At 37.9% G+C, this 23967-nt stretch overlaps 1 protein-coding gene across 3 annotated transcripts in view; it reads left to right on the top strand.

Annotated features, from left to right (window-relative positions):
- UGGT2 (UDP-glucose glycoprotein glucosyltransferase 2) overlaps window positions 1-23967 on the top strand; it is a 169584-nt gene that overhangs the window by 115556 nt on the left and 30061 nt on the right. For all 3 annotated transcript variants that reach the window (XM_021065792.1, XM_021065791.1, XM_021065793.1), the window contains 6 exons: window positions 1183-1262; window positions 5158-5341; window positions 9754-9912; window positions 10252-10337; window positions 18049-18133; window positions 21611-21696. In XM_021065792.1, the coding sequence (XP_020921451.1) occupies window positions 1183-1262; window positions 5158-5341; window positions 9754-9912; window positions 10252-10337; window positions 18049-18133; window positions 21611-21696 (680 nt within the window). The remainder of the gene's footprint in view (window positions 1-1182; window positions 1263-5157; window positions 5342-9753; window positions 9913-10251; window positions 10338-18048; window positions 18134-21610; window positions 21697-23967) is intronic.

Genomic DNA, 23967 nt, shown 5'->3' with positions numbered 1-23967 from the left:
GGAATATATTCACAGAATTGGAAATTCTTTGTCCTTTGACAGTTGACCTTTGGAAACAGGCAATGGTAATTAGATATTAAGTCTGGTGAAAAGTGTAAGTGATCAAGCTGGGTCATACTGGTGTATATTCTATCAAAATTTCAAAATGCAGTTCTCTCAGAAATTTGACTTACCAGATTGTATTGGAAAAATGGATTGCAGGTATCTGTTATAAATGTATTTATTAATGTATATAAATAATTTTGGAAACCCTTTGCAGTTCTACCTTGAAAGCATTCTATAGTTGATTTACTTGCCTCATTCTTTCTTCCAGCATTTGTATAACTTCAGATTTTAACTTCTTTAGACATACTCTTCATATTATTCTTTAGAAAACAGAAATCAGTAATCATACCTATAAGGAAAGAAGTAGTATGATGCTTTTTAGTTTACAAATTCCATATCCCTGTGGAGTTTCATTATTCAGAGGAATAGTGGCTCAGCACCCTCCATTGTAGCTAAGGTGAGGCATGCTAGAATGGGAATTAAAACTCAAGGCTCTTAAATCCTTAGTCTGTATATTCTCATTCCTCCTCAAACCTGTATCTTTTCCATTCCACATATCTGTTTTATTCTTTTACCTATGTCCTTTGTTGTCTAATACTTTTCTGATCTTCACTGACTTGTTCCCTGTATAAAGGTGGGTACTATCAAAATTAATAATTCTATTTCAGGGCCCTAGGAAAGATTCTAAAAAAAAAGACATTTTATCTCTACGTAGCCAAATACTTCCTGCATCTCTTCAGTGTAGGTGAAATTCCAAAAGGATCAGGTCATCCTCGCTATTGTTGCTGTGATGTCACTACTTTGTATGCAGGTCAAGGTTCTAATTTTTTTTCTTGTTCTTCATTGGTAAGGAGGTGTAGGTACCATGAAACAAAGTCTCCTTAGGCAAAAGATAGGCAGGAACTCTTGGGCAATGAGCTCACCTGTTTGGATGTAAATCTAACTTCTGCCATGAGTTATGTGTAATCTTGAGCGAATGACTACTACAGCTCGCTGTGCTTCAGCTGTAAAAGAAGCTATTTCAGAAGGATCAGATGAGATAAGAACCATGTGTTAATGTGGTGCCTGGTACATAGTACATGTTCAATAAAAATTAGCTTAACGTTAATGTCAAATACGGGAATTTTTTTCTAATAGGTCCTTGGAAAGATTATCAACATGAAGATTAAGTTGTTCATGAACTGCAGGGGGAAGCTTTCAGAAGCCCCTTTAAAAAGGTAGGTCTACATGAATGTAATTTCATTTTGGAAAATTTTCACGTGCTAAGAGAAAAAAAGGAACGCAACTACTGCACCTGTATTTTTCTTCACAAAATGTTAATTGAAATAGATAAGGAGATCAGAGATAATTTATTAATCTTAATTGATATAAAAATAAAATAACCTAACCAGTAAAATTGACCTAGTCTAATCACAGAATGTACTTGGATTTATGTTCATCTGTGGGTAGTTTTAAAAATGTGATCTAGGAGTTCCTATCATGGCTCAGCGGTTGACAAACCCGACTAGCATACGTGAGGACGCCGATTCAGTCCCTGGCATCACTCAGTGGGTTGAGGATCCAGCGTTGCCATGATCTGTGATGTAGGTCCCAGACTCAGCTCAGATGCCACATTGCTGTGGCTGTGGTGTAGGCGAGTGGCTACAGCTCTGATTGGACCCCTAGCCTGGGAAACTCCATATGCCGCAGGTGTGACCCTAAAGAGACAAAAAGAAAAATGTGATCTAGGAAAACCTATTTAGAAATATACCGATAGGAAAGCAGGTTGAATTAAATCATTGTTTTATTTAGCTATACTTTCAGTACTTCAGAGATGAATTACATCACCACATTTGGTTTTTTTGGGAGTATCAAGATCTAATTAGTTTAGAATGATTTTACACTGATACAGAAGATTTTATTTATTGTTAATTGCAAATGTTTCTCATTAATACTGATCTGTTGAAATAACATTGTCTCTCCAAGAGAGACAAAACATACTCTTCCTCTTCTTTTTGGATTAGGACTGCTGTCATTTTGAGCCACTCTTACTAATAGAAATATAGAGCACTCCTAAGGTAATGGGACAGAAAAAAAGCTTGTTAACGTGCTTTTCCTCTGTATAATTTCACTATATAACTCTACACAAAAAAATATACATACATGTGAGACAGAAAGGTTGCATTCAGTTAATACCTTTTTGAATTATATTTGTTATAACTGATAAAGGTACTATAGATTAATGCCTTGAGCATCTATTTCAAACATGGTAATTATTCTTAATATTTGGAAAGCAATAAAATTGGAAAAGTAAAAAATGTAAATGAAGATTTAGGGTATATTCATTCCCTTACTGAGATTTTTTTCTCTGTATTTCATCCATTTTTCATACTTCTTATTTATCTTTTGTATTTTGAATTTTACCATGTGTTTCTAAAAGTGAACAAAAGCTTTCATCTCATTTTAGCCGCTAAGAGATCTGTTAGCTCCTCGAGTACAGAATTTTAACTCACACAAGTAGGAGTCCTCTCCACAGTATCTCTGCAAAGCTAAATAAAGAGTGGGAATATTGAACATAAGCCAGCACAGTCTGTTAGGAGGGAAGGAACTTGATTTCTCTAAGGTGAAATAATACCTGAGGTACCAGATAGGTTCTTTGGTTAATAATGGTGCATGAGACAAAAACTGTTAAACTGGTTTTAAAATATGCATTCAACAGAATCTTATTTACTCAGTAGCATGTGTCATGCAAACTAGTCGATACATTAATTCTGCTGACCTGAAACAAATGGACTGCTAGATATTTCTTCAGCAAAGATGGGGTTATTTAGCATCAGAAGAGAAATCACAATTCAGGACTGGCAACCATGACAGATGTGTACAGGTCCCCACAAGGCAGAGGAAGAAGAGCGCTTTGATTACAGAGGGGAAGGGAAGTTGGGAGCCAGTAAACAAAGAGCCCGCGGCTTCTTGTGCTGGAGTCCTTGCCAGGAAAGAAGCGGAGTATTTTTTTCTTTCTCTTGGGCTCTGTTATTGTCACAGGGTATGAGTGCGTCCCAGTATGGTCTCCTGAGTCTATGTAACTTTTTTTTTTTTTTTTACAATTCATGGCCTTTAATTTTTAGAATACCATCTCATTCTACTCAGAGAAGACAGAGGATGTGGGCAAGAACTCCCTCAGTTCCCCTCTGTCTCCTGTACTTCTCCAGCCTTCCTGTGTGGTAGGGGAAGAATTACTCTTTTTCGTCTTGATTAAGGTGATCCCATGCTTCTCCGTTTGTTCTGGATTCTGGCTTTTTCACATCATTCCTTTGTTCTGTATCTCTAACCTCTCTATGAGCCCTTTTCTTGCAGTGTTAGGAGTTATTCAACTTTAAAAAAGAAATAAACCACTCCCGTAACTTCTCTTCTGGAGCCCTGCCTTTCCTCCTCTTCTCCATTCTTTGTCATCTCAGCTTCTCAGAAGTGTGGTCCAACTCCCTCTTCATCTCTCATGCATTGTACCTCCCCCCGAAGGTAGATTTTAAGTTCTTCTTTGTCTCTGAATTGTTTTTACTAAGTCACCAGAAGAAATTGCTGTTTGTCACATCCATGGGATACTACTTACTTGAAGACATTTCTCCTGCATTTGACAATACCAGGTACTTGGCTTGGACTAGGTTCTCTCCAGGGTCCCTCCTTACCCCTCTTTTTTGACTCTGCCTGCCTGCCTGCCCTAGGCAGCTTCAGACAAGGCTGCCAGCCATCACCGCCTCCAAGGATGCACCCTCGGCAGAGATTCTCCTTGAGTGAAAAGAATATGGCAGAAAAATGGAATGTTTCTTCAGCAATTAGGTTATAAAAGACTGTGACTTTTGTCTTACTGGCATTCTTTCTCTCTTGGTCTTGTTTGCTTCTCGAAGCTTGCAGAAGGTGCCCTTGTGGCAAGGACTCAGGGCGGTCTCCCCCAGCCAGTAGTGAGGAGTCGCAGCCCTCATTCCAGTGGCACGTGAGGAACTACCGGAGGCTAGGAGTTGATCCTGCCCCACGGAGATGGGACCACAGCATGGCTGACTCCCTGATTGCAGTCCCGAAGTAGTGAAAGCCACTGTTCTTAATATCATAACTATTTCTTATTATGTAAGCTACATGGGGATAAGGCTAAATAAAATACGTTAAAATCACACATATTTCTTTTTTTTCTTTTTGTCTTTTGGCCTTTTCTGGGGCCGCTCCCACGGCATATGGAGGTTCCCAGGCTAGGGGTCTGATCACAGCTGTAGCCGCTGGCCTACGCCACAGCCACATCAACTCGGGATCCGAGCCGCGTCTGCAACCTACACCACAGCTTGCCACAGCAACGCCAGGTCCTTAACCCACTGAGCAAGGCCAGTGATCGAACCTGCAACCTCATGGTTCCTAGTCAGATTCGTTAACCACTGCGCCACGACGGGAACTCCCACACATATTTCTAAAAGCTCTATTAATAAGCAGCTGCTTTGAACTCAGTCCTATTTAATTGCACTTTTTAGTTTGGAACCCAAATTTTAGCCTAAATTTTACTTCATTTTTATTTATCATTTCTCTTCATGTTATTAGTGGTGCTAACAGCTAATAAAATGGTGACAAATAGACCATGGTCAAATTTAAAGGTAAGTCAGTGAGTGAGTATAGATCATAAACTGCTGGAACCTGCGTAAGTCAGTATATCTTAAAGGGATTCTTTTTCAGTCACACGCATGGCACATGGACGTTCCATGGCCAGGGGTTGAATCTGAGCCACAGCTGCAGCAGCACTGGATCTTTTAACCCGCTGTGCAGAGCTGGGGATCCAACCTACACCTCCACAGAGACCCAAACAACTCCAGTCAAATTCTTAACCCACCGTACCATGGCAGAAACTCCTTAAGGGGATTCTAATCATGTTCATGAAGAAATAATTAACAAGGGTATATAATATGCAGGATCCTATAAAAGACAGTAGTTAAGCAAAATAGTAGGTTGTCTACCATTTGCATAAGCATTAACTTTAGTATGCTGTGTTTTAATTTAAGACTTTCTGTCATTCTTTTAAGCCATTTTCAGTTTGAAAATATTTCAGACAGAAGAAATCTCAATTTCAGTCACAGTACATACTTTATTTTCTTTTAACAGCTTTTACCGTTTTGTTCTGGAACCAGAACTGACGTTAACAGCTAATGACGTCGCTGGACCAGTGGCAAAATTCTTGGATATCCCTGAATCTCCCCTCCTAACCCTCAACATGATTACTCCTGAAGGCTGGTTGGTTGAAACAGTACATAGCAACTGTGACCTTGACAATATTCATTTAAAGGATGTAAGTTATCATAAAGCCACATAGAGAGGAGCAGGATCAGTTCTTATGAGCTACTATAATTATACCAGGTTGTCATACCCACTGCTCACCAGAATTTTCTCCTTTATGAGTCTTAAGTCCTGATCCAGTCTTTTCTTTGGTTTTTGAGTTTCCCTAACTTTAAAATTCAGCTTTTCTGGCTTCTTAGATGCCCTCACCATTTTTTTTGCTTCAGACCCTTGGTTCACAAATGTAGATGAACAATGCAGACACTATGGAGACAGATGAATGGCAACTTAGGATAAAACCACTGAGTATCTTTGTGCTGCAGGTTTTGTTTTTAACTCAGAAAGAAATAGTTTCATCTGAAATTTGTTTTTGCTCATCGCTGGAAAAAGCAGTCCTGAGCTCAAGGTAGAAAGCAGAAAAGAATTTGCTCATAAACTGCAGACTCCACCACTTGCAGTCTGACCCATTCCCTTTCCCCCGCCATCCTCGCATCGTTGTTCAGCCCACAGCACCAAAAAAATGGGAAGAGACTGTCTTAGAATAAACAGAGTCTTTCCAGTCGTTCTGTTGACAATAGGAAAGGGATTTAGAAAGCACAAAAAACAGAAGCATTTTAGGACAGTTTACCTAGAAAACAGGTATCCAGAAACTGGGGGAAGATACCTCCTTCCCGTTGCCCTGCCCCTTGCCTGGTTCTGCATGACCTTGAAACTATTTCCAACTCTGCATTTGACAGCTCCTTCAGAATGTAGCCAATATTTTGACCTAGGCCTAAACATTTACCTCTAATAATTTGGTTCAGACTGCTTATCATTCGTTTCTCATGCTTCTCATGTGTTTCCTTTTGTCTAAAGACCTCCTTTTAGGCTTATTTCTTCTGATCCACTTGTGTGTGTTCTGTGGGATCCTAAGTCACCAATAGCCCCAACTTTGCCCACCTCAAGAAGAACCTAAAACTCATTCATAGCAATCATCTGAAATCAATCCTTCAAATCTAAGGGAAAATAATAAAATCCATGAGAGAAATTTCAGAAGTGAATTGGGCCTGAAATTTTTTTTAAAAAATCCTGTTTCCTCCATGGTCAGTTGGATCTCTGCAAATGGGCTAATAAATACTTCATTAAGCTATCAGTAATATACACTAATAAGATAACTTTAAAGATTCTAACCAAAAGGTTAAAAGTTTATGGAGGGGAAATTAATGCAGCTTAGAGATTTTGTTTGTTTGTTTTTTGGCAGCTCATTGGAAGTTCCCAGGCCAGGGATCAAATCTGAGCCCTGCTGCGACTTACACTGCAGTTGCAGCAATGCCAGATCCTTAATTCACTGTGTCAGGCTGGGAGTCAAGCCTGCGCCACCACAGAGACAATGCCGGATCATTACCCCACTGCTCCACAGCCGGAACTCTTGGAGAAGATTTTAAATTGAGTCTGCTGGTGAAAAATTTCAGCTGCAATTAAACAGTTAATAGAGTTTACCTTTTTGTTGTGAGTGACAAATACAGCAATGTCCTTTTAGAAGTTATTTAAATGAATGGTAATTTAGAAGACTGAAATAAAAGGAATAATTTCCTCTGTCTTCATAGATTATATGAATAAACAAAAGGAAATTATAAATTCTAGCAGCTGTGAAAGAACTATTTCTAAGGCTCTTCTCTTTCACTGTGTGCTGTACATACTTAGAATATTACCTGCAACTATCCTAGAAGAATATGAAATGACACAGACATTTGCTAGAGGAAAAATGAGTTGTAGGTAAAGGGGAAAAGTGAGACTAATAATGAGAGATGTGTCACTGCACACCAGCTTGTGCAAGAACTTGCTGCATCTAATTCCTGAACATTGTATAAGCACCTGAACAAAACTTGATCTGGAAAGATTCTTCCTGACCAGAACTTGATTCACATGGTTTACTGTACATTTATGCCCATATTAAAGGTGACCAAAGTGGTCCAGGAAAGCTTCAAGTGAGACAGTTACTTTTACCTGGAGTTCAGAGGTGGTTCTCAGAGCTTGTTACTAGAATTGTATCCAAAGACTCTCCATTTAGATTTAATCACAGCCTGTACTTTAAAGACAGCAAAGTATCTGAAACCACAGTGATTGTTTCCGCAGTAAAGAGGACGTGAGTAAACAGAAGATTGCTCAAGGAGAAGAGCACGTGGCAATGTTGAAAGGAATTCGGAGAAAAATGCATTAGACCCTCTTGAAATAATTTGGACATCAGTTACATTGACAAGGCATTCCTTACCTGATGTAATTGTCAAAGAATTCCTATTTGACTGCCCAAGATAATGGTTAATACATCCAGATGTTAATCTTTACACTTTTATTGAAGGAGAAAACTAAATTCCTAACTATTCAGCTGTAGAACAATACAATAAACACTTCAATTTAGAAAAACTAATACACCCAGCTTTATATTTGAAAGGTATTAAAATCATGTCTCATATCAACTGTTAGTATTTATAACTTTACTGAGGACCTTGAGCAATAATTAGATGTTTGAGTTTTAAGTTATTTGAATTTTGTTATATTCTTACCTGTATTCATAGAACATCTTAGTTAATGGATTCTTGAAATTAAAAAAATAGTTAATATTTAGAACAGATAAAGCTATAAAGAGGATGTAAACATCATAAAAGATCATTACCTTTTATATTCTTGCTAAAATAAACCTTGATAATGGGAGGTAATTTAAGTTAAATCATCTTTATGAAATTATTGTAAAACATAAGATATTCACTAGAAAGAGCTCTTAGAAAAATAAACTCACTGTTTTTGATGTTGTTTGAATAAGTCAACGCAATTGATAACCGTTATGCAAATATATAAGGGAGAGAAATTTTCATGTTAGTATAGTATAAAACAAAGATATTAGTCACAAACTGAATTTATTTGAACTCTACCCTGATGTCTAATTCTTAGTATAAAGTAGTTAAGCTTTACTTCAGAATCTCTGTGGGGTAATTTCCTTGTCTGTAAAGTGAAAGTGTTAAACTAGATGATTTCTCAGATTTCTCTCTAACTTTTAATATTCTCATATTGTGATACTCTCCCATGGACGTCTTCCCATCCAAAGTGCTGTAAGGATTGTGGATATACGTTAGTAAGAATGTGACATCCATCACTCGAATAGCAAAAATTCAACAACCAATTCAGAACCCAACTAATGTTGTTGAAACAAATTCTATTTTCAAAGAAGTTACTTATTTCTTGTTCTTAAAAACAGTAAAATTAAGAATTTGGCATTGCCATGAGCCGTGGTGTAGGTTGCAGACACGGCTCGGATCCTGTGTTGCTGTGGCTCCGATTTGACCTCTAGCTTGGAAACTTCCATATGCTGCCTGTGCAGGCCTAGAAAGAAAAAAAAAAGTAAAATTATAATAACTGGACTCAGAAAGAAACTCTTTACACAAATACTTTAATTTTTTCTGTAGTAATTAGAGGCAAAAGAAAAACAAGTATGCAATAGAGAATGTTTTCAATTACATTGTATCCTTAACACACTTAACAGTGTCAAAAACCTTATAGAGTGAAATAAGATCAGAGATACATAACAGTACTGTCTTATCTACTCAGCAAAATTGCCAGACTGTAAAAATAATTTATTTGATTTTTTTCATGTTTGGTTACAATTTTCATATGAAATAGAGAAAAAGTCTTTTCCTTAAATTATTATACATTTGCAATGGAAGAGAATCTGGAAACAATTAGAATTTCCAGTCACTTAAAAAGATGATTTAAAGAAAGGACATATTCTTTAAAAAAAAAAAAAAAAAAAAGGAAGGACATGTTCTTAGAAAATTGTATTTAATGAAAAATGTTACACTTCCTTAGAAAAAATATTGTAAAAAAAAAAAAAGAGATCAATGCTTTGGCATAGTTATGAATATTTAGTCTTTAGGTGGTTTCTGTTTTTTCCTTTTTCTACTTTCTTATAATTGCTAAATTTTGTTTAATGAACGTTATTTTTTTTTGAGTATGAAACAATTAACCATTAACTTTTTTAATGCAAGAAAGGTGATATTGATGACAAGTTGGCTTTCTTGCCCAATCTGAAGTGGAAGCTCTAGCTCTAAGCAAACAAAGCAGATTCTTTGAGGAGTTTCCTGTCTGAATCTGTCTTGGAGAGATATCTGAGTGCTGCAGCTTGCTGGGCCCCCCTCCAGGCTCACACTTCTCCTGCTCTGATGTGGTTGTTGTCGTGAGGGTGGAGATAACCCTCATGGGAAAGGAAAAACAAATTCATCATAAGCTGTAGTGTCCAAGAAATTGATTCACTCTTACTTTCACTCATCTGAAAGAAGTACTTGAAGCTTCCCCCCCAAATTGGTTAATATTAAAATAATCACATATCTTTATTACAAAATTTACATTGTGAGAATTACTAACACCAAAAACAATGACATGTTTCCTGCACAGATCGAGAGAACCGTTATAGCAGAATATGAACTGGAATATCTGCTGCTTGAAGGACATTGCTTCGATATCACAACAGAACAACCTCCTCGAGGCCTGCAGTTTACACTGGGCACAAAAAATAAACCTGTTATGGTTGATACAATAGTGATGGCCAATCTTGTAAGTATTATACATACTCAACAAATGAGATGTTTTGGTGAAATCCTCTTAGGTTTTCCTAATAATAAGATGAAATAATTTTTATCCTACTATTGCTGAACAGCTCCCAGAAAAAAAAACTTCTTGAAAAAGGTAATTAAATAAAATGAAAACAAAAGGAGTCATACTTTCAAAATGTGCTTTTATGGGTTCTTGCAAAATCTTCTTCATTGGAATTTATTTATAGAAATTATTCATTTCACAGTAGTAAACACTCTTAGAATATTCATGAATAATTTTCTTCAACAATCAGATGTCATTTTCTGTCATGTAACTATGATATTTTTCTCATCTTGAAAGGGATATTTTCAATTAAAAGCAAACCCAGGTGCTTGGGTACTGAAATTACGCCAAGGAAAATCTGAAGATATCTATCAGATCGTTGGGTGAGTTATATAAACCACTTTAAATTTTTTATATATAAATGTTTCATGTGATGTAACCAAGATCATCAAAACAACAAAAATATTCACAGATACCATGCTATAAAACAAAAATTACTTATAAAACTGACATTTGTTCCTATCATTGTTTTCTTTCGGAAGTATTAAAAGATATGCCTAAAGTATACTTTCTTTTTTTTTTTTTTGTCTTTTTGTTGTTATTGTTATTGTTGTTGTTGTTGTTGCTAAAGTATACTTTCTGTTCTCTACTCCACCTCTTTTATTTATTATTTTCCAGAGACTTCCCATGTGTTAACATAATGAACATATTTATCATTTAATGGCTAGTATGTATCATATCTTATATAGCAAAGCCAATAGCACTGAGTTATGTTTAATTTTTTTATTTTTATAAATAAGAATTGGTTTCCTTTCACAGTACATTTCCTACTCATCAATGAGCCTAGTATAAAGCGGGGATCACACTAAAGGAGTTTATAAAGACTGTAAAGAAAACTAGGCAAGCCCAGAGACGGAGAGAATCTTTGCAAAGCATATATTCAGCAAAGAATTTATATATAAGATACATGAAGAACTATCAAAACTTGACATTAGAAAACAACTTGATAAAAACATACAAAAGACTTGTCCAGACTTTTCACCAGAGAAGATATGTGGATGTCAAATAAGACATAAAAAGATGCTCAGCATTATTAGTTATTAGGAAAATGCACATACTGCCACACATCTGTTAGAATGCCTAACATTAGAATGACTGACACTAACAAGTGTTAATGAAGATATGGAGCAACAGGAACTGTCATACACTATTGGTGGGAATGTAGACTAGTACAGCCACTTAGGAAGAGTTTAGCAAGTCCATAAAAATTTAAATACACATACTTACCATATGATCCAAGCATTTCACATGTATTTACTCAAGATGAAAGGAATCATATGTTCGTACAAAGACTTGCACTTTAATGTTTATAGCAGCTTTATTTGTAATTGCCAGACAGTGGAAACAACCCAGTTGTTAATAAGTGAAGAAATAATCAAAATGTGTTATATCCATCCAGTGGAATACTGCCCAGCCGTATAAAGGAATCAACTGTTGATACACTCAGTGACATAGATGAATCTCAGAGTAATTATGCTGAGTGAAAGAGATGAGGCACAAGGAAAAAAGATAGTTTAGACTGTATGATCCCTTATACTGTATGATTCCCTTTGTAAGTTGCTTGGGGATGGGTTGGGGGGCAGAGTAGGGGATGGGGCAGGTAAAAGCAAGGGGAAGTATTGGAGATAAAAGATGAATAAAAGAGTTTCTGAGGAATTGCTGTTGTGGCACAGTGGTAATGAACCTGACTAGTATCCATGAGGATGTGGGTTCAATCCCTGGCCTCACTCAGTGGGTTAAGGATCCAGCATTACCAGGAGCTATGGTGTAGGTCACAAATGCAGCTCAGATAGCTCAGATCCCTCATTGCTGTGACTGTGGCATAGGCCAGTAGTTGCAGCTCCCATTCAACACTGATCATAGGAACTTCCATGTGCCGCAGGTGCAGCCCTAAAAAGCAGGAGGAAAAAAACAAAAACAAAAACAGAGTTTCTGACCCTTCCATAACTCATTCCAGTAGTGGGACAGGCAGTTAAGAAGATGAATGACTTATCACATTATAAGTTCTATAAAACAGGGCAGTGGTGATACAGAAAATAAGCAAAATACACTATGGCATTTACATTGATTCTTCATATAAAAATCATGGTTTAAAGGTATAACTTTGCTTCATCTGCTTTGGTCTTTGCAAATTGTACTCCCAGGTACTCGTTCCTAAATCTGCCACTATTGTTTGATTGTTATGTTTTGCAAAGGAAAAACCTTTGAAATTAGGTAAGCTGTGATCCAAATTCCTTCTTTGCCACCACCAGCTGTCTGTATGACTGTGTAAGATTCTTTTCCACCTCAAATCTTTGTTTCCTCATAACGGGAGGGGGTAATCCTACCTCTCTTGTGGGCTCTTGGTAAGGATTACATGAGATAATCATCATAAAATGCAGTGTCTCCCATCCAAGTAAATGTCCATTTCCTCCCCACTTACTCCTTCCTTCTTTACAAATTTCAATTACAGATATTATTATATATTATATACATATATTGTGTAATATATATACAACATGTATCATATATAATATGCATATTATGTAAAACAGTAGAGTATAATAAGTTCTATTTTATCTTCTTTATTATTTATTATCATACACAGTCTATAAATGGATGGTTTAGGAAGAACGTAACCCCTGATGTTATATTTAAGTACCACTAACATATTAGTGGAAAACTCATTTTTCTCATTCACAGTTAGGCAACTCTTAGTAATAAATGAAATTTCAAATTTGTATTACTTATAAATGATAAAATCATAAATTCCTCTTGGTCATAATTAACCTAACTCCAAATGTGATTAATATGTCACTAGATATCCAGGTTGGGGGGGAAATGATGCTATTCTTTGATTTCTTTGAAATTTAGGTATCAGTAATAAAAATCAGGTCAGTATGAAATAGGACAAAAAAATGAATACTCTGTTTATCCCTATTCATGATGTAGTTCTTTTTTCTTTTTTTTTTTTGTCTTTTTGCTATTTCTTGGGCCGCTCCCGCATATGGAGGTTCCCAGGCTAGGGGTCAAATCAGAGCTGTAGCCACCGGCCTACGCCAGAGCCACAGCAACGTGGGATCCAAGCCACGTCTGCAACCTACACCACAGCTCACGGCAACACCGGATCGTTAACCCACCGAGCAAGGGCAGGGACTGAACCCGCAACCTCATGGTTCCTAGTCAGATTCGTTAACCACTGCGCCATGAAGGGAACTCCATGATGTAGTTCTAATTGACATTACACTTATATCTGAGAAAAGTATTCTTGAAATGCACTGAAAAGCTAAGCTAAAATTATATTTTGTTGTCATTGCACAACTCATTTCTTTATTTTTTTTTTTTGTTATTACTATTTTTTTAATAGTTATTTCCCCAATACAGATTTTTTCTACTGTACAGCATGGTGACCCAGTTATACATACATGTACACATTCTATTTTCACATGTTACCTTGCTCCAATGTAAGTGACTAGACATAGTTCCCAGTTCTGCACAGCAGGATCTCATTGCTAATACATTCCAAAAGCAATAGTTTGCATCCATTAACCTCAAGCTCCCTATCCACCCCACTCCCTCCCCCTCCCCCTTGGCAACCACAAGTTCTATTCTCCAAGTCCATGATTTTCTTTTCTGTGGAAAGGTTCATTCATGTCATATATTAGATTCCAGATACATGGGATGCCATATGGCATTTGTCTTTCTCTTTCTTACTTCACTCAGGATGAGTCTCTAGTTCCATCCATGTTGCTGCAAATGGCATTATTTTGTTCTTTCTATGGCTGAGTAGTATTCCATTGTGTATATATACTACATCTTCCTAATCCAATCATCTGTCGATGGACATTTGGGTTGTTTCCAGCTCTTGGCTATTGTGAATAGAGCTGCAGTGAACATGAGGGTGCAGTGAACATGTGGGTGCATTTTATTTTATTTTTTTGTCTTTTTGCTATTTCTTTGGGCCGCTCCCATGGCATATGGAGGTTCCCAGGCTAGGGGTCGAATCGGAGCTGTAGCCCCTGGCCTACGCCAGAGCCACAGCAACGCAGGATCCGAGCCGCGTCTGCAACCTACACCACAGCTCACGGCAACGCAGGATCCTTAACCCACTGAGCAAGGGTAGGGACCGAACCCGCAACCTCATGGTTCCTAGTCAGATTCGTTAACCACTGCGCCACGACGGGAACTCCCGGGTGCATTTTTTAGGGAAAGGTTTGTCCAAATATATGCCCAAGAGTGGGATTACTGGGTCATATGGAAGTTCTATGTATAGATTTCTAAGGTACCTCCATACTGATCTCCATGGTGGTTGTACCAGCTTACATTCCCACCAACAGTGCAGGAGGGTTCCCTTTTCTCCATACCCGCTCCAGCATTTGGTATTTGTGGACGTATTAATGATGGCCATTCTGACTGGTATGAGGTAGTTTTGATTTGCATTTCTCTAATAATCAGGGATGTTGAGCATTGTTTCATGTGCTTGTTGGCCATCTGTATATCTTCCTTGGAGAAAAGTCTATTCAGGTCTTTTGCCCATTTTTCCATTGGGTTGTTGGCTGTTTTGCTGTTGAGTTGTGTAAGTTGCTTATTTATTCTAGAGATTAAGCCCTTGTCCATTGTATCATATGAAACTATTTTCTCCCATTCTGTAAGTTGTCTTTTCGTTTTCTTTTTGGTTTCCTTTGCTGTGCCAAAGCTTGTCAGTTTGATTAGGTCCCATTGGTTTATTTTTTCCTCTTATTTCTGTTTCTTTGGGAGGCTGACCTGAGAAAACATTTGTAAGGTTGATGTCAGAGAATGTTTTGTCTATGTTCTCTTTCAGGAGTTTGATGGTATCTTGTCTTATATTTAAGTCTTTCAGCCATTTCGAGTTTATTTTTGTGCATGGTGTGAGGGTGTGTTCTAGTTTCAGTGATTTGCATGTAGCTGTCCAGGTTTCCCAGCCCCACTTGCTGAAAAGACTGTCTTTTTCTCCTTTTATGTTCTTGCCTCCTTTGTCAAAGATTTATTGACCATAGGTTTATTTTCTCCCAACTGTAGTAAATGCATTGCAGAGTACTTTTCCCTTAAAGTATCTCCCTAACCAAGTTTAGGATTCTAAGGTCATGGTCTTCATGCTTCCACGGGGGTACACAGTGGCGCACACTCACAGCCTGGCAACGGCTTTCTCCAGAGCCACTCTTCAGCCTTCCTGTCACACTGTCCCTTCCCTGAAAGCTGAAGCATTTTAGCATCCCTCCCCGACGTCTTTAGTTCTTTACCATCACATTACTGTTAGTTAAGTATAAGTTTGACCAAATTCATTCATTATCTGTTTGGGTAGCTGACTTCCCATATCAGAGGAGGAGTTGACACAGGGAAATGAATTCTTAACTATACTGGGAAGGATTGGAGGAGCTGCTCTCCAGAGGGCTAGGTCCCAGGACCAGCCAAGGAACTGACCACCCAGAGAGAGCTGCTGCCTTTCCCATCATCAGAGGAGTGAGAAAGCATGAAGCTGCTCCTATCAGCATATCAACTCCCTCTCGGTCCCCAGAAAGCTGCGTTTACACTGGAACCCTGACGAAGGCAACCTCTGTGTCTCTGTGACTTTGCTTTTCCCCAAAGAACCTCAACAGGCATCACTACATTGACCTTCCCTCACTTGTTAATTCCAAATGACATGCAAATTATCTGTTTTACTGAATCTAATTATCAGCCAGAACCATAGCTGTGAAAGGATCTATGAACAAAAAAAAAAACAAAAACAAAAACAGTTTTTAGCTTTCTAACTTGTGCAGTACATGCCAAAAGGTGGAGTAGATGTTGCCTGCCGTATCATAAATATGTACATTTCTATAGGTCTTTTTGGTACAGACATTAACAGTATATTCTTGATTTTAAAAGCCTAAATTTTTTTGCCTTTATTTTGTTTTCTTAAGTATTGATAATAGCATTATCATTTTACTCAGAATGCTTGAAACAAGGCTTCATTGTTCATCATTTTCTTCTACCATTCAGTGTTTTGGATTCAAAATGAGAGGCATTCTGATTAACTTTTCCTCCACAAAAAGTTAAATGATATTTATATTTAGAATTTCAGGAAAAATATGTATGGGTCCTTTTTTAAAGTAATGCTCCTTTGCTCCTTGACATGTAATGAATCCTTTCAATTTGAAGTAAGTGGTGTTTTGTTTTTTTTTTTTTTTGGTTGCTCCACAGTATATGGAGCTCCCAGGCCAGGGATCAGATCCAAGCCATAGTTGGTGACCTAAGCAGCAGCTGCAGCAGCACTGAGTCAGTGCTCCCTAACCCACTGTGCCCCGTGGTGATTGAACCTGCGTCCCATTGCTCCCAAGACACCACTGATCCCCACTGCACCACAATGGGAATTCCTGAAGTAGATGGCTTTTACTGAGAAATATTCTCTCAGATCTCATTGAGAATATAAAGTATTTGAATGCTCCCCTTTTTTCTTCTGTATTAATTCCTTATCAATGAAGTCCATATCCTCTGACTTGGCTTGTTTCCTTCATTTCAGTTGTTAACTGTTTTTACATACCCAGTGATTTCCCACGACATATGAAGGTTCCCAGGCTAGGGGTCGAATCGGAGCTGTAGCCACTGGCTTACACCACAGCCACAGCAACGCGGGATCCGAGCCGCATCTGCAACCTACACCACAGCTCACGGCAACGCCGGATCCTTAACCCACTGAGCGAAGCCAGGGATCGAACCCACAACCTCATGGTTTCTAGTCGGATTTGTTAACCACTGAGCCACGACGAGAACTCCCATATACCCAGTGATTTTTAGTTGCTTACTGTTACTGATAAAGGTCTAATAGAGGACTTGTGAAGAGAGAGACCACCAGGGCGTAGTTTGGGTCTAGAATAATTATTTTACCCTCCTCAAGGGATGGTCGTGTGGATTAAATGAGTTAACATCCATACGGAGCTGAAAATAGTGCCTGAAATGGTATAAGACTCCTCATCACTACTGCCTCTACCACCTGGGGTGGAGGGGGTTGCTTTAGATCTTGGACGGGTCTAGCTGCAATGTTGTGCTGCCTCTATTCTGGTCTCAGTGGATTGTGGATCTCATGCCCTTAAGCATTAGGTGGGACTGGAAGCTCTTGAAAGTTTTTAAGAAATTTGACATTTCTACTGCATAAGTTGGAACTCTTTCTGGTTTTCCAGTGGTAATTGTTGGGCAGGGCTGGCCTCCTCCTGTGGTTTAAACACCTCATCTGCGGAACTGGGAGTGAAAATCAAAGGCATATGTTAGTCGCTATAGTCCTGGAATCCCCAGATTTTCATTTTAGAAAAATGTTCAAGTGTATGCTATAAATATGAATGTAAAGTATCTACTGATTTGACATCTATTTGCTTTCCCTCTTTGATAAAATTTACTTACACAAAAGCATTTTTCAGTTCACAGTGAAAGTAGTATCAACTTTTCAAGCAGAGCTGTCATATTTGTTTTACTGATCCAGTTTTGAAAATTGGACAATGAAATACATACTGTGTAATATAAAATAGGTTCAAGTGATGGAGATGGACATCACAGACGATTTCGGTCTTTTAGGTTTAATGATACACTTCAAATTTTGGTATTTGAAAATGGTGGATATTGAAAAGTAGTCTATAGAATTCCATATTGAAAAGTAGTTGTATAGTGTAGAATTCCTTTGATTATGCTACATAAACAATTTTTTTAAAGTATAGAAAATGTTCCATATTTTAATTACCATTGCAGTGTATGAAATACTTGACTTTGTGATAATCTTAGTATATAATAAAAGTAAATAATCTGAACATGCTGAGCGAATAGGCAATATCAAGTTAGTTACTTTTGTATAATCTTAATTTGTATTATGTTAAAATTGGATAATTTTGAAAATTGTAGTGTGTTGCATCATACTTTAATTGTAGAAGCAGCAAATATGACATATACACAAGTGATATTATACTTATGTTTCTTGCAAAATGAAATCATTCTATTGTTCATACCGTCATAACTGTATGTCTTTTCTCGAATTGATTATAGACATTTTTCATGTTTCTCTCCTTTTAGGCACAAAGGAACTGACTCTCAGCAGGAGCGGGGAGATGTCGTTGTTGTATTAAACAGCTTCAAAAGCAAAATACTGCAAGTACAAGTGTGTGAGGCTGCAGCGCTTGCAGCCTTTGTTCTTAATATAAGAATTATTTTTTTCTTTATTTTTGGTTTACAACTAATTTCACAATTTTACTAACTAAATTGTCATATTAAAACTTTGGAAATGAAAGGAAGAAGAGAAAAGGAAAGCACAGAGTTTGAAGTTAGAAGTATGTCTAGTATGTCTAGTCTACTTACTGTATTTGTAGCCAAATAATGTTATGAATTAGAGATAAGATTAGGAACACAGGTTGAAAAGTTAGCCCTTTCAACAGGAGAAAAAGTGGTGTTTCTTTTCTTTACAAAAACAAACAAAAAAAACAGGGAATTTTTCTTTTTATAGCCACACCTGTGGCATAAGGACATTCCCAGGTTAGGGATCGAATTGCAGCTGCAGCTGCTGGCCTACACCACAGCTGCAGCAGTGCCAGATTCCTGAACAGGCCAGGGATCAAACTCAAATTTTTATGGACATTATTTCAGCCACAAGGGAACTCCAGTAAAGGAATTTTTAATGATGGTAGATTTAGTTCTTTGAACCAACGCACCTACTTAAAATCAATAAAACTGGTGGTTAAAATGTTTTAAAAAAATTTTAAAAGCAGTGAGCTGATGTTAATAAGTAAATATAAATCCAAAATTAAAGAGAAAATGAGAGCCTAGTGAAGTAAGCAAGCACAGAACCTTCTTTTGTGCAAAGAAAGCTACTGTTGCCCTGGGAACACTTGTCCATCCCAGTACATGTGAACTATCATTTTGATTTAATTTTCAGGATTATAGGGACAGAAATTAAAACCCTGGACCCAGATATAATGGGTGTTCTTTTAGAAGGCCTTCTTTGCAATAAGCCAGCTTCATGGTAAGGATGAACCATAGTAAATATACCACCTTTTTTTTTTTTTTTTTCTTTTTGTCTTTTGAGGGCCACACTGTGGCATATGGAGGTTCCCAGGCCAGGGGTCTAATCAGAGCTATAGCTGCCAGCCTGCACCACAGCCACAGCAACGCCAGATCTGAGCCTCATCTGCAACCTACACCACAGCTTTCAGTAACACTGGATCCTTAACCCACTAAGCGAGACCAGGGATCAAACCCGAATCCTCATGGATCCTAGTTGGATGTGTTAACCACTGAGCCACGACAGGAACTCCACCACACACTCTTTTAACCCAAATTTGTATCACCTAGGTAAACAGGGAAACCCTGAGCTTTGAATTTGCACTAAAGTGGTTCCAGATTAATAAGGGTGTATAAGCATCTGGCAGAAATACCCATTTATCTGTGGAAGAAGATATTATATTCAAATACACAAAGAAACCCAGCAGAAACAACAAATAACAGAAAGCAGACAATGAAACAGCTATGCTTACAACATTCAAAGAAATAAAAGACAAACTTGAGGAGTTCCCATTGTGGCTCAGTGGAAATCACCTCTGGAGTAAGATATTATATTCAAATACATGAAGAAACCCAGCAGAAACAACAAATAACAGAAAGCAGACACTGGAACAACTATGCTTACAATATTCAAAGAAATAAAAAACAAACTTGAGTTCCTTTTGTGGCTCAGTGGAAATCAAGCCAACAATCATAGTATCCATGAGGTTACAGATTCAATCCCTGGCCCCACTCAGTGGGTTAAGGATCCAGCATTGCCACAAGCTGTCATGGACACAGCTCAGATCTGGCGTTGCTGTCACTGTGGCGGAGGCGAGCAGCTGTTGCTCCGATTCAGCCCCTAGCCTGGGAATTTTCATATGCTGCAGGTGTGGCCCTGGCGGGGGTTGGGAATCAGCTCATGAACTCTGGTATCCCAGTAATAGAAATTCCTGAAAGGAAGAATAGGAAATGGAGGAAGGAAAGTATCTCACTGATAAAGATAGATAAACATTCATGTCAAAGGTCCACAAATTAGGATGAATGAAAAATGGCCCACGTAAGATCCTAATACCTACCAAAGAGAAAAGGCAAGTCACTGCTATAAAAATGACACCAACACTAGCAGCAAACATTTCATTTTCAAGATAACAAAAGTTTTTCATTGTTTTGGGGAAAATTATTTTGAACATAGGGTTCTCTAGGCAAATTCATAATCAAATATGAAGGCAAATGAAGTTATTTTCTGAAGTGTGAAGAATTAGAAAAATTATTTTCACAGCCCTTCTTGAAAGTGTTTGCCAGCATGATGAAGATGAACAAGAAAGAAAATAGGTATTTCAAGAAAGGGTGAAATTAATGTGAAAACCAGTACAAAGAAATCTTGAAACAGATAAACATTTAATTGTTAAGCTTTAAGATAAAAATGTATTCGAGAAGACAGGACATCTGGACAATTGAGTAACATTGATAATAAACTAGAAAATACTAGGTATGTGGTAAAGAAGAACTATATGTCACCATAAGAAAAAATAAATACAGAGTTCCCATCATGGCTCAGTGGAAATGAATCTAACTAGCATCCACGAGGATGCAGGTTCAATCCCTGGCCTTGCTCCAGTGTTGTCGTGAGCTGTGGTGTAGGTCACAGATGTGGCTCGGCTCCTCAGTTGCTGTGGCTTAGGCCAGTGGCTCCAGCTCCAATTAGACCCAAGCCTGGGAACCTCCATGTGCCACAGGGGCAGCCTAAAAACAAAACAAAACAAAAAACAAATGAAAAAAACAGTAAAATTCCAAGAAAAAAACATCCTCTCATGGTGAAATGTGAGAGAGCAGACTCCATGTGAACCAGGAAGAGTCTCCTAGGAGGGCACAGTGGTCACGCCGTGGTAACTGCAGAGGAAACATGATTGTAGTGGCCTTTTAGACTCTTCAGTGAGTGGTGTTTACACCGTTACAGTAAGCATTTTTACTGAGTTTCAAGTTGTAGAATGCACATAGCATAGTATAAAAGCTAAGTGTAAATGTCATTATGTTTACAGTGCTAAAGTGAAAGTTGAGCTAATGTGAGTTGGGAGGCAGAAGGAAAAGGTACAGATGTTATTGTCCTTGTAACAGGCTACGCAGGAGAAATCACTGAATTTGTTGGAATAAAAAAATTAAATGTTATTTAAAGTTACAAAAATACTCAGTAGAAAAACTCATGGTAAAGATAGTATTACCAAAACCTCCAGATAAAGAGGCAAAAGGAGGGGTGATATAAGTAAGCTACTCATCTTTCATCACAAAGAATGAATAATGTCTAAACTCTGTGAATCCAGATATACGTAGATAGCATCTGAAATTGGTAATTCAGTACATACAAGTATAAGCACATTATTTAGCAGCGTGAAGGTAACCACCAAAAGAACTAAACACAAGAGGCTGAACTGATAGTTGAAACCAGATTGGGTCAATAATGTACTAAGTAAGGTCTTTCTTGGCTTCATTTATTGTAACAACCTTAGATTGACAAGGATCCCCTTGCCCACTATATTCCTAACCATGCAGTATACTATTAAAGCTGCAGAATTTTAAAGTTTCTCTTTACCATGCTATCTAGGTACAAAAAAACCCAGACAGAATTAAGGAAGATATCCTTTCCGATAAAGATGGAACAAAAAAAGGAATGTGGGATTCCATTAAAAGGTAATTACTAATGAATATTTTAACATGTAACTGTAGTTCCATCTAGAGTCTGGTATATGGGAGCCCTGCAGATCATAAACATTTGAATCAAGCACAGATCTTCTCTAGAAAGGACAAGACAAATACATAAATGTTAATAATACAAGGTAGGAAACTGGAGCTGTGAGACAGCTGAACATAAAGTGCTCTTCAAACCAAGGGAGCAAAAGGACGATATCCAGTTAGGAGGAACCTCAGAAAAGACTCTTTGGAGGAGTATGTGGCTAAGATGTGTTCTAAAGAACGGACAGGAAACAGGGTGAGGGTACCTGGTTACATGAAGTCAGAAAGATTGGGTGTGTTTCTCAATACCCCAGCTAGCTGGTGTATTGAATATTGTGGGGTATCTCTAAGTTATCTTGGGACCTATAGTAATCAGAAAAGGACCATACTGGCTTACATCTTCAAAGAGTTCAGGAATAGAGCTGACTGGGCATTCAGGTGATGTGGTCCAGAAATTCTTTTTCCATCTCCTACTTCTGTTCTCCACGCCATCTTCATTTTCAGACAAGTTTTTACAAGAAAAAGCTGGTCATCTCCAGTGGGAAGAGATTGCCTCTTTCTAAATAGTGTCAGCAGAGTTTCCAAGGCTGACTCATTGGTCCAGCTATAGCCATGTATGCCGGACTGAACTGATCCTTGTGACTGACTGACTGACTAAGCTTGGGTCATGTGTCTGCCTCTAGAGCCTTGGAGAAGGCCCATCCCCCCTACATCTCGTAGAATGAGCTAGAGGAGGAATGGTTACCCGCCCACCTACTCACAGTACCAGGTTATTGTGACTGGAAGTGTAAAGGGTGTTAGGTGGCAAAACAAGTGTCTGCCATAGGTCCACATCATAGGTGACTTTGAAAGTCCAGGTTAGAGATTAGAACTTAATTTGAATTATGGTGGAGATCTATTGATCATTTTTATCAAAGAAAAGAAATAGAGATTCAACAACCTAAGCAGATTTTGTTATACCAATCAGAATCATTTTAGACTTTGCCCAGCTTGGGTCTCTTTTTCTGTAGTTGACCCTGTTTGATAAGACTCATGTTACTAACCCAGTATGTTCATTGAAGTGGGTACTGATCTGATCAAGGAAGGTTCAGAGTCACGCATTTTGAGATGATTTGGAGGTATGTTTGACAGGGGATAATGAAACAGAACCTGGACATTTTAAAGAGTATTAATGAGCTTCCATTAAAACCAGAGGGTAGATATAAGAAAGAATAAAGATAATTATTAAACTATGGCATAGCCACTTACAGTACGGAAAGGATACCAAAACAAAACAATGCTTTGTTAGAAAGAGAGAAAGTAACTTTGGGGGATGGTAACTCCTCCAGATACTTAAGCATTGTATATGTTATAGTGTTTTTTCACTAACTTCCAGTGATGTTTTTCTTCTCTGAATCAACTGTGTATTTTTATTATTTGGGGGGATTACAATGAGAAAAGATTTGAAAAACACCTCTACCATAACAGTTCCTTTTTGGTAAAATATATTCCACGTTGACTGTGAATTGTTTAGTTTTCCAGATTTTAGTCATTCTCAGTTCTGTGCATATAAAAATGAAGGTTTTGATTAAATAAATTTTAATAGGAAAAAGAAGAAATGACACATTATGAATAACCCAAATGAAAGATTCAGTTACTTTTGTGTATGAGATGGGGTATGTCAAAGGCTGGTCTGGGTCCAGAAAGTGGTGACAGTGACAGCTGGGCCCAGATGAAGCTGCTGTGGTATACACTGTGAGTGGGCGTGGCTCCCCAGTGCTGCCGTATTTCTCCTGGAGGCACAGCCTCGGTGCAGAGATGGCTGTAGCTGGTCTGGAGTGGACACTACCCGTGACCAGAGAAGCTCTCCATTGAGGCAGCTGTTCGAACATGTCATCATGGGGACCTACTGTCATACCACGTGTAACAGTTGTTGCTGCCACAGTTGACACTTCCACCTTGTCTTGCTTCCCCCCACTGGCCTGTTTACAGCCTCAGTACGTTAGATCTAGCCATGATGCACCACAACTCAATCTATGTTCTTAAAACAACTTTTATAACTCACAAAGAATCAAACATGTTACTCCCTTATTAACCTGGAGGGAAATATGACAGCATTTGATGTACAGTTTTTTAAAAAAGTCATAAAACTTCAAGTTCTATTGTCACATGTTTAAATAGTAATTTTTAGAATAAGTACTGTTTACAATGTAATAACTTCATTTTGAAAAGCATTACTATTTTTATTTC

The sequence above is a fragment of the Sus scrofa genome, chromosome 11, assembly GCF_000003025.6.
Source record: "Sus scrofa isolate TJ Tabasco breed Duroc chromosome 11, Sscrofa11.1, whole genome shotgun sequence".
In the NCBI taxonomy this organism is placed as follows: Eukaryota; Metazoa; Chordata; class Mammalia; order Artiodactyla; family Suidae; genus Sus; species Sus scrofa.
The sequence above is the reverse complement of the archived record's forward strand: the minus strand, read 5'-3'. Positions and strand labels throughout refer to the sequence as shown.